General features: G+C 37.8%; 1 protein-coding gene across 6 annotated transcripts in view; it reads left to right on the plus strand.

Moving 5' to 3' along the window:
* The window catches only part of IQGAP2 (IQ motif containing GTPase activating protein 2), a 128,964-nt gene that overhangs the window by 111,729 nt on the left and 5,175 nt on the right, over positions 1–12,060 (plus strand). For all 6 annotated transcript variants that reach the window (XM_065663997.1, XM_065663995.1, XM_065663999.1 and 3 more), the window contains 7 exons: positions 30–114; positions 1,592–1,824; positions 3,648–3,780; positions 6,176–6,278; positions 7,175–7,316; positions 10,513–10,600; positions 11,487–11,699. In XM_065663997.1, coding sequence (XP_065520069.1) covers positions 30–114; positions 1,592–1,824; positions 3,648–3,780; positions 6,176–6,278; positions 7,175–7,316; positions 10,513–10,600; positions 11,487–11,699 — 997 coding nt within the window. The remainder of the gene's footprint in view (positions 1–29; positions 115–1,591; positions 1,825–3,647; positions 3,781–6,175; positions 6,279–7,174; positions 7,317–10,512; positions 10,601–11,486; positions 11,700–12,060) is intronic.

Below are 12,060 nucleotides of genomic sequence, written 5' to 3' on the forward strand. Positions count from 1 at the left end.
TTTTTCCTTTTCATCTGTTCTACATGTAGTTATGGAATGAGATACATAGCCAAAGTTCTGAAGAGCTCACTCCATGAGAAATTCCCAGATGCAACAGAAGATGAACTGTTGAAGGTAGACACCTGAGGGAAACCTGTTAGCAGCTTGTACTGCCAAAGGGGATTGACACTAAGCATTCTAAGGAACTAAGAACACCAGCATTTACTGAAGTAACTTGGCACTTCTTGGGTTGAAAAGGGGTATTCTTAGAAAGCTGAAGTTTATCTGAATCATCTTGAGGTTTGTATTTGTACTGTGGTCCTTACCATCAACAGTCCCTTCATAGAGAAGACTGGTCATACACCTTCCCTCAAGTTGTTAAATAATATGTCATTTAAAAAATGCCATATTAAAAATATGCATTAATATTGTAATATAAATGCAACGAGGAATGGCTTAAAAATGTATTGCAAGTAGATCATTACATTATACTTAAAGATGCTTACAAAAGTTGTAGGAATGACATTTGTACAGACTGAAAAGTATAGTGTGAGTGATGGTACCGACATGCTGGCCATCACTCACTAACCACAGTCAGGGCGCCTCTTCAGAGGGCTTAAGAAAAGTGCTCCATGAGCCTTCCAGCTAGCTGAAAGACTGTCAACTCTCTCAAATTAGAATTATTTACACTTCAATAAAGATGCTTTCATTAGTGTTTAATGACATGGTTTTAAAATAACAAGCCATTCATTTTAATGATATTTCACCATTATTCTTAAAAAAGTTATAGTTCAGTGTTTAATATATATATATATGGTGCATACAGGGCTTCAAACTCAGCTGAAAAATTAATTCTAACTTTCTGTGGTTTAACAATGAATTGGAAATCCTTGAATGCAGCATTTATGTGGTATTCCTGTCCATCACTCCAGAAACACAGATTAAGTTATTGCTCAATTCGTGGCAAAGAAAATAAAAAAGGCAAGCTAGTAGAACGTAAGGCACCCAATTGAAATTCTAGTTTGAAATGTGTAAACTGGATCTGCATGTGACTACAGAGAGGCAAATTGCAGAAAGAAAAGTCCTGCCTGTTTCTGAGATCAGGAATGATTCAAAGCCACCATCCGCACAATACAAATTACTGTAACATCATTATAGATATTGCAGTTTGGAAAATCTGTTCTCTAATCTTTCAGGTCTGCATGTTGTCCTCATGAGAAACAGTGGATCGCTTGTCAGTGAATGCAATTAGTGCTGCAGACATCTGTAGTAAATAAGCCTCTGGAGCTGTACCTTGCAAAATCTGAAAGAAATAGTTGTATTTGTCTTTGTGTTCAACTCAATGCCTTGCATTAGCTGGCCTAAAGCGAGCACCAAATTCAGATGTGATTGTCAAAGCCTGTAACTGACATTCACAGAGGTGTTGCAAGAGGCACATGGTGTAAAAGACTACAGGCTCTTTTAAGTTAGCTACATGGTAACATATATGTCTTAGGGGTTCTTATAATCACTGGTTCCAATGGGTCTAATTCAGAAGTAGAAATGATTGATAATGTTTTGTTAAATGTAATTACTGTGTGTGAAGGGAAGATCTCCTTATTTTTTCTTTTAGATTGTTGGCAACCTCCTGTACTATCGCTACATGAACCCTGCCATTGTTGCTCCTGATGGCTTTGATATCATTGATATAACAGCTGGAGGCCAGATACACCCTGACCAGAGGAGGAACCTAGGTTGTGTGGCAAAAGTCCTTCAGCATGCTGCTTCTAACAAACTCTTTGAAGGAGAGAGCGAACATCTATCTTCTATGAACACTTACCTCTCACAGACATACCAGAAGTTCAGGTATGCAAAGCCCTTACAAATACCTATACAGTAAGAGCCCTCCTCTAGGGTGTGTAGAGCAGGTGGACTCCTTGTCTGTAGAAATTCCTTGCTCAGAGTTAAAAATTTTGAGTGATCTGCCATAGAAGACATCCTCACTGTTGAGGAAGTTGAAGCAAGAGTAACCGGATGTATTTCTGCTTGAGCATTACATTGAGAACTCATCACCTCTGCTGGCTTGGTTGCAGTAAGGCTTCCTTACTGCAAACACAGACTGTAAGAGCAGCATGTAATTTCCAGCAGAAATAATGTGTTCTTTTGGTTGGGAGGACAGTTGAATGTTTTGTCTGAAGAAAAAAAGTGGTCAGGAAAAGGTTGTGGTTTCTGTTTTTATCCTTACATCTTTGCAGAGAGATTCCACATATATTTTATTCTTTCATCTTGCACACTCATAGGAATTTGCATGTTTTGCTATGCTCTGGAACACAAATTCTTTGGGATTGTAGCCCATCTTTTGGGGTGATTGCTATTATTAGCTTAAACTGAGTCTTGAGTTGTTGAGTCTTGAGACAAATTCATTTTCAGAACATGTCTTTAATGTCTGCCCTTCATGAGATTAAATGCACTGTTCATAACTGGGTTTCCTTGAGAAATCAGCCATGAACATAAAGATACTTAAAATTAGTCATTCTCTTTAATGAAGTACTTAAGGGCATGACATAAGCGTAAAGAAATAATAGGGTAGAAAGTGTTACAGTAAGAATAACAAATGATAATGAAAAAGCCTACTTTTCATTGTTGGCCCTTTGATTGCTACAAAAGGAAAAATTCCTCTCCTAATTAAGCTAACTTTATACAGAACTGAATCTCTGGGTGGCTGTGCCCTGCACTTTAACTAAACTCTCCTTAGTCACCAGTGATGGCTGCTCTCAGCTGCCTGTTCCCCTTACACTTGCCCAGCAACTGCAAATGCAGCATTAGCTATGTTAAAAGCTACCAACCCTGCCTAGATCTTTTACTATGCATTTATGAACTTGCGCAGGAATTTGTCTAAACCCTTCTTAAACCTTTGAAATCACTTGCCTCCACAAGCTCCTCCTGTAGCAGTATTCAGAAGTTTGCTACCTGTCGGGTAAAACAGTGCTTCCTTTTGTTCATTTGAAAATAGTATTTTTCTGCTAGTTTTATTGCATACCCCTTTGTCCCATAATTGTGAGATTTGATGAATAAATTTTGCACCTATCTCATTCAATGCCTTTGGTTTTTTGTGCAACCTGATCATATCCCTCAGCTTTTTCTCTCCAAACTAAGGAATCCCAGCCCCTTTTTAATTTCCTGTCCAGGAAAGATAGAACACTTTGTCATTTGTATTCATGTGTAAACGTACTGCCTCCAAAAGCTTCCTTCAAACACTAAATGTAGATTGCAGATTATAAGACAAATATAACACACCTGGACAGACTTTTTAGGAGGGCCTGTTGCAATAGGATGAGGACTTATGGTTTTAAATTAAAAGACGGAGATTCAGGCTGGACATGAAGAGATTTTTCACGCTAAGGGTCGTAAAATACTGGCACAAATTGCCCGGTGTGGTGGTGGATGGGTGATCCCTGGAGACACTCAAGGCCAGGCTGGATGTGGTTCTGGGCAATCTGATCTAGATGAAGTTGTCCCTGCTCATTGCAGGGAGGGGTGGGCTAGATGACTTTTGAATTGATCCTTTCAATGCAAACTACTCTATGATTCTATATGTCAAACACTTGATTGTGTGTTTTTGTTTTATACAGGCTAATCGAAGTGACTTTATAGAGGGCAATTACAGAATCTTTCTCATTTTCTCTTAGGAATTTTTTTCAAGCAGCATGTGATGTTCCTGAACCAGAGGAGAAATTCAATATTGATGAATACTCTGACATGGTGACCCTTAGCAAACCTGTCATATATATCTCCATTGAAGAAATTATCAATACCCATTCGGTAAGTCAATGAGAATATACTAGTCAACAGACTAATGTGCAGATTATTAAATACTTGTGACAAACACTCTAGGGGAAAGCCTTAGTGTTTGCCCTTCCTTTTGAAATAACTTCTTCAGTTCATCTCTGAAGTGGTCTGGAATTGAGTATTTGCTTTTTCCTAGAAGACTGCTTCCATGGAAAAGCAGCATCTTGAATAATAACTAGAATATAATATTTTCTGATGGGAGGGAGGAACATTTTTGTTCTAATCTAGTATGACATTCCTAACTTACTTATATTTATAATCATTTTCCTATCTTGTCTAAGAAAGTGACACTATTTTGAAGAAGCTCCTTTGACTCTAGGAATAGAGGAAAAGTCAGTGTATTTCATGACTCTGGCATTCTGTCTTGTGTTTTGTTGGAAGCAGATGCAAAAGTCTGATTTAGAAGGACTGAAGCTGTGGCATCCTGCCAGTTCTTTATCATGGGTAAAGGAAAGATTAACTGCAGTCTTTAGTATGACTCATTAGGGTGTAAGTTAAATGTCTACCACATGGCCCTTCTAAAGCTGGGATATTTCTATCCGTTTCCTGGCTTGCAAACTATCCCCTGCAATGCCCTCCTCTCCCTCTACCAGCTCCCCAGATAAATTAACATCACCCTCAAAAAGCATAAAAACCCCAAGAAGAACCTCCCACTAATAACCTGGTCTGTTAAAAAACATATATACTGGATTGTCTTTTGTGCCTATTCTTTCTCTTTTTAAGGCATAGACCTATGCCTGCATGTTACATGATCAGTGGTTACATTTAAACACTAGTCTTGGTCAAAACTCCTTTTAGTGGCTCTTATTGCATGTCTAAGGTGTTATTTGATCCTAATGTGATGAAGTATTACTATGCAATTTTATATTAGCTGATAAAATACCCCACAAAATATGAGGTAAATTGATTAAAATAAATTGCCAAACAAATGCAGTCAAGCAGATGGTCTTTTTTGATAACATGATAATGTGCATTTGCTTGCCTAGAGGAATCAAACATTCAGGTGCTTTGACAGCCTGAGCCTTCATTTGAGTTGCCTTCTCCCACTGCACCTTCCTTGCCAATGTAAATTGAACTTTCTATTCTGCTCCTGCAGCTCAAAAAAAAACAGTTTGAATAAGAGGAGATGCATAAACATCTTGTCTTTTGTCATGCATTGCTCAGCTTCAGAAAAAGTTCTCAAATTTGCCCTCTGCCATCATCTCCCATGGCACTTGCCTACAATCAATTTTCATTGCGCACCTCTGTTGGCTGTAGCTGGAACAAGGGATGTTGCATTCATCAGCTTTGCTTTTTGGTGCTTCCCAATCTATTTCTTGCCTTTACCCCAAAGAATTTGTCCTGTGAATGTCTTTTTCATTCAGTGCTTGTATAGCAATAAGCATGGTGGAGTTCTAATCAGCGCATAGTGTTTCTCAGCAGGTCTCACAGTATCATAGTCAACCTTATGTACAGTGTGAGGTAGCTGCTGCACATAAGAGAAACTTGTTTTAAACAGGTTAATGGTCATGGGCTTGTAATGCCCAGTTCTGACCTGTAAGTATGTCTGAAATGCCTTTCTCTTCTGAATGTAGGCTTTCTGGTTGTCAGTAAGTTTCTAGTAACCAGTAACTTTTGACTATAACTTGCAGTTTTTAAAATACTTCAAATCCTAGTTTTTTTGCCAACTGCGCATGCTTTGCTATAGCTAAACTCCAGTGATGTTTGGTGACACTCTCTTTACCTTAGCTCTTTGAGTAAGGAACATTGCTTCTATAACGAATGGACTGTTAAATCTAGCAGTCACTAATGCTGCTGGCTTTATCTAACTCAGCATGAGGTTACTTCTCTCATGGATAATGAGAGCCTGTTTTCAAGAAAATGTTATTGCCCTGTTCACACTCTTTAGTTTGGCTTAGCAGTATTTTTGTGGGTTAAAGTTTCCAGGATGTGCCCAGGAGCAAGGGAAGTTAATGTGAATATGTTCACAAATCTCCTGCAACTTCCATTAGAAATTGTGCAGCAGTTGCCGCATAGCTGGTCCCTTGCTTTCCTTTCAGAAATGACTGTATTTGTATCTCAGTTGCTGTTGTAAGCTACTGAAATAGCTATATAGAAAATAGGTATCTCCACTTTGGAGATGATTGCCAGAGAAGCACAGCAAGCTATTTTGCAGCAAGAGCAATCCCAAATTCATAGTCCAGAACTGAACATGCTTCCCCACCCTGGGTCCTCAATAATCCTGATCACATCAGGTCTGTTTTACAGCATTGAGTCTCCAGATTTATCTACAAGTATAAAGACACTGAGAATGTTTGGGGCAGAAGAGGAAAAAGTGGAATTTTTACTTTATTTTTTTGGATGATACTTCATTTACATTTGTTTGTAGCTACTGTTGGAACATCAGGATGCCATTGCCACTGAGCCAAATGACCTGCTGAACGAATTGCTGGAAGGGCTGGGACCTGTTCCTGATGTAGAGTCTTTCCTTGGTATGCTGTTCTTCACCCTTATGGTTAACTTCACCAAATGGGGCAGTATGAAATGGGGGTCGATTTTAAATACTCTCGTGTCTCTCATAGTTACAGTTTGCTCATTTACTATAGAATTATTTTCTGAACACCTTCTGTAATATTGCTCCTTATAACTGAAATTTCATCTAATTTGCAATATTCACCCTAAAGATTGATGTGATTCAAGATCCAAGCATTAGTAATTTTTCAGCTAGAACAATCCAATTGTGCTCAAATTGCAGATAGAAAGCAAGTGATTTTTTTATTTTTTTTTTAATATCATGACCTTAAGATTTGCTACTATTGGCTAAGAACTTGGAAAATGTGCACAGAGAAGAGACAATTTTTTATTCTGACACTTATTAAAAAATTAATTCTTAAGAAATTATGTAAATCTGTTAGAATTATAGGGAATAAATGTGACTGATATTTGCCTTAATTGTTGTAACATGTGAACAGTGTAGAAAGCTAGGTTGTCTTGGATTATACCAGCTTCCAAGTGAACAGCTTGTTAACATAGCTGCTACTCTTTCATTTTCCACTATCACTGCATTTTTGGACAAATGATTATCATCATGATTGTACTCTTCTTTGAGAAGACGACTTGTGAGTCCCTTGCACATCAGTAGCTTGAAAAGCAAGAGTTGGTGGCATTTCCAAAATATTCTAACTGGACTTAAAAATAACTGGCTTATGGTTCTGATTGTTCAATGTTCAGTGAAAAATAAAAAAATAATAAAAAATCCTGCTTCTAAATGGTAGGAATGGGTGTGCTGTTTAATAACTTTTAGGTTTATTATCTATGTTCTTGTTTGCTTTGTGCATTGAATCATGGGATAACTGGCAAACTTAGAGTAAAAGATATTTCCTTACAGGAGAAGGAGCTGTTGATCCCAATGACCCTAACCGGGCAAGCACACTGAATCAACTTGCAAAAACAGAGATTTCGCTGTCTCTAACAAGCAAATATGAGTTACGAGAAGGTGAAGATCAGGATCTCAAGAGCCTGATGATAAAGTATGTTTTGCCCAAAAAAACTATATTTTTTGGCAGTGTTTTCTCTTTTTTGTTGCTTTGAAAGTTACTTCTACTGTGCTGTCCAGACTAGATACATTTTTGAGGTACTGAGTGCACTCAGTTTTCCAGAGCCAGTTTCTGTTTGGTCTTACTCAAACTTTTGCAGAAGTCAGAGAAAGTGCCAATTCTTCCAGAAAGCTTGCAGAAAGATAAACATGCTGCCAGTTGGGTTCTGGAGCATGACCAGATCATTATCTAGCCTAGTAAGTGCTTTTCCATAAAGCTGTAAAAGCATTCTGCTTTAAAAACCATAGCCCTGGGAAAGCAGAGACAAAAAGCTGTCTAGCCTTGTTAACGGATGGACAGTATCACGCTGTCCTCTCCTCCCCCTCAAAGGAAAACACTTCCTTGACTTACTGCCATCACTCATTTGAACCGGATGCGACTGTCACTTCTGCGGGAATAGTGCATGCTTTATCCAGGGAAAGAAAATTGTTTATTCTATTTGGTGAGCAAATTAAGAAATGGCCATTGGGGTACCCTAGGGTATAGGCTACTTTGTAGTCAGAAAAGTTTTTACAAAAGCACTTAGTATCAAATTATTGGCACCCCTCTTTTGAAGTTATTTCAAGCTGTGCAGAATAAGGACTGGCTTGTTTAAGATCCTGGAGGAGAATGGGATTCTGCTCTCCTTTAGTACCATACTTATTTATACCCCACAAATGTGAAGGTTAGAAGTTCACTTGAAAGAGAATTACAGGATAAGGATTTCACACCTGTGCAAGCACTAGGGGTGTAGATACAAGCTGTAATTAATTCTAATCCATTAGTATTTGTTTTCAAAAAAAAAAATCAATAAAAGGAATTTATTAGGTAATATGTGAAGTTTTACTTCTGAAAATAATTATTCCCTACAATGTCTGTAGTAAGTGGTGCAATTCCTATGAAATCCATAAATGCCTGTTTCAGGTCTGGAGAAAAATCTGCTTTTAAGTGCAAGAAAGCTCTTCCTGCTTTTCCACTTTATTCTTGCATATTTGATCTGAATCTTAAACAAGAAAACATGGAGGCTTTAATTTATCAAGTATAATTTGAGGTCTAAAGTAAAGGGACTGCAGTGAAAATGTTGAATCAAATTCGTGTTTGTCACTTGGTACTTCAGAGACCAAGGCTCTACAGCTTTCCCCAGGCTGCTTTCATAATAAGGATATGCCTGCTGCTGTTCCTTTTAAAAAGAAAAAGAGAGCTTCCTGTCCTTTTTTGCTCTCTGTAGGAGTAAAATGCTACCCCTACATGAAATCCCTAAAAATACGTGAAATGAAGGCCAAAAGAAATGTCTTTGATCCTGTACACTGTGCAGAAATATGCTGAACCAATAGCATGAGAATTAACAAAAGAATTTAACTTCCCTATTGCATAAGTGCTTTCAAGTAATATCACATTTTTAGCAAATTTAGTAAACAATCTGACAGAAGAATATTTAGCAACATGTGTTACATTGCAACAATATCAACGTAAAAAATACTTTTTAAAGACAGATGTGTACATACCGATGCTTAACTTTCCTACCTTAGCTGCAGAGAAATATTTTAATGCCACTGTGAAAAGTTAGGCACCTGGCTGAAATTCAGGTCAGTTGATTCACTGTTCCGTGTTTCCTTGCAAGTGACATGCTACAGAAATAGCAACATACTTGCTTTTTACATGGTTTTGTTAATGCTTCTCTTAAAAAGCCCTAATATTTGCTGGTACCCCTGTCTAGAGGACTTTATGCAAGGTGCCTGGTCTGCCTGGTTTGTGTGTGCAAGTGCTGCATGCCAAGCAGCAGGTGAAGTGGGGGGAGGCATCCAGCCATGAGTGTGCTGCTTCTGGAAAACAACAAAGCTGAGCAGGTTTGGTACGTGGTGAGAGGAAGCTGAAATACGCCTCATGTCTTATCAGCCATTATCAGCACCTATTTCTAAGCACTGCATAAAACAGCAATGCCATCCCATATACATTCATGTAGAATGCAGTGGTGATCAACAAAGACTGACAAAAGTCAGAGAAAGCCAGCAATGTCTTGATGTAGCCCAAGTGGGCCAGCTTCAGAAAGCTTTTCTGGTTGGGTTTTTTTGTGTAGTTTTGGGCTTGGTTTTTTTTCAAGCAATGTGCTAGAACTGCTCAGTGCTTTTAACAGCAGCTCTGAATGAACAAATTAGTTTCCAGGAGGATTAGCAGGTCACCTTCTAACGTGGAAGGCACAGTCCTCCAATGGAAGCTTGGATCATACCCAAATACTCATTGGTTTTGGATAATGTTTTCTATATACGAGTAAATCTTATTGCATTTATGAGAACTTCTTGTCCCGAAAACCAACAAAACCCACAACTTTACATAGGTAAAGGATAATTTTAAACCTAGTCATGAGGTTTGAGGTTTTATCACAGAAGCCTTCATCACATTTATACATTTTCCTAGGGAACTTGAGCTGCATCTTCAAGTTTATGTTAATTTTTAAGAATAATGGGACATATCTCATTTGTAACTGTGTCCCCTGAATTAACAGAACCCTGTAGCAGGACGTTCTTGGAAGCATTATTGATGAAAAGGCAGCAGGAATTAGATAAATTCCAACCCAAAAAAAGAACTGGTTTACATATCGGTGTGTAGCAGCTTCCTTTTTTTAGCAAGGAAATGCTCCCAGTCTGCTATCACTAGAGAAATATCTGCCCTTAAGTGGTGTCCATAAATGGATTGTGGTGGATGTAATACTCCTTCTGGAGTTCAGCAGTTTTGAGTGCATTTGCACTTTATTCAGTAAATATGACCTTTAATGGAACCATGCATACCTTAGGTTTTGCAAAGATTACATTCCTATCTGCTGTTTTTTTATGATTGTAATTAAAATCCACATGTGAGTTGTTGCTTGAATTTTTATAATGCTAACAGTAACTGTTTTACTGTGCTAGCTGTTTAACTCTTTTCTAAACTAAAAGGTGGGGGGAAGTATGGATGTATTTCTCTGTTCAGACCTGTGTAGAAGCCAGACATTCAACATTATTAATGAAAGCTCTGAAACAAAAAAGCTAGGACACACAAACATTACTAACTATCCATAACAATGGGAGCTTGCTAGCTTTACTGCTGAAGAAATAAAATGCACAAGTGATCCAGTGACAACTGTTTTGTCATACCCATATGTCGTTTTTAAAAGGACCAAAAGACTCATTGTGGATGTGATACGAACACAGCCAGGGGATACGCTCTTAGAAATATTAGAAACACCGGCCAACGCACAACAGGTAAGTGCTATGTTGTGCCTGAATAGTGAAGAAAGTGCTTGCTTAATTATAGCTACTTGAAAGCCTCACAGGTCTCCGACAGCTTTCTCCACCGCTTAATAATGTTGCAGGTTTTGTACTATTCAGATCTAGAGCCTTCAAAATGTGAGACTTGCAAATTTTCTTCTACTGTATAATTGGTAACAGCTTTAAAGGAAAAGAAAAATTGTTATCTTGCTGTCACCTAGCACAGTGATAATATTCCTTATAACTTTTCTTTTTAAACAGGGTCTTTTCTATCCCATGTTATAACATAATCAAATAGCCTGAGGTTAATACTTCTGCTTGATTCTTTTTTTTTCCTTCATGTACTCCAGTGTCTTAAGCTCCCTGACACCTAGTTTATTTGATTAATCAATAAAAGCAAACATCTGCCTGGGTAACTACTGTTATCCTTGGTATGGGAATTGAGTAGGAAGAGCTCCCGGTTAAAGACTTCCCTGTAGACACTGACACACAAAGCTACATCTCAATAACATGCACATTTTAACTTAGCTCAAGTGTGTGTTTATGCAGGGGACACCTGTGAGATACGGGCCATCATTTCACAACTAAGTGAAGCCATTGACTTGTCTGTCTGATTTTAGTCATGCTTTGATTAACTGAAACATATGTGTAGGTGTTGTGATACTTAAGGTATGTCAAAAGGCATAGTAAATGAAGCACTTTCAGACCATGTGGTAAGAGGATATAAACAAAGCCATGTGGTAAGAGGACATAAATAAAGTTTGCACCTTGATTTTTGACAACCTCCTTTCAGTATTCAATGTGCTTGAATACTTAACTGTTAATAATAATAATGAGCTGGAAAATAACTGTTCTGGATTTTTTTTTTTCTTCTACACAGGAATCTGAGCATCTGAAACTTGCAGAAAAACGTGCCATCTTAGATTCCAAAACTCCAGAGAAAATGAAGCACAGTCAGTCTATTTTCGAAGATGGACAGCTACCACTAGAACAAAAAAAAAGGAAAATTCAGAGAAATCTCCGGACATTGGAACAAGCAGGACTGGTGTCTTCAGCAACTAAGTACCAAGAAATTATAAATGAGATTGCTAAGGTAAATGGAACATGCTGTATATTGACAGGTTTTAAGCATCTGACCTAAATCCATTCCAGCTAAAGATGTACAACATACATTTTCCTGAGAATGCTGCACTAAATTGCAGAAATATCCACGTAAGAAAACAAACCATCTTTGTCTAGTGATAAAACAAGTGAAAGACAGTTCTCTCATGTATAAATACTTGAACTGAATAACATACCACTGTAGACTCCAGATTATCCAGATTTAATACTGATGCTGTTTTAACTTCTTCAGTACAAAGTGTTTCAACAGAGCTTTTTATATCTTAAAAGGAATCAGAATTACACATTAGTGGGTTAATCAATAATTAATGTAGTACTGATAAAGTTTAAAA

This window comes from Lathamus discolor, chromosome Z (assembly GCF_037157495.1).
Source record: "Lathamus discolor isolate bLatDis1 chromosome Z, bLatDis1.hap1, whole genome shotgun sequence".
NCBI classification, from domain to species: domain Eukaryota; kingdom Metazoa; phylum Chordata; class Aves; order Psittaciformes; family Psittacidae; genus Lathamus; species Lathamus discolor.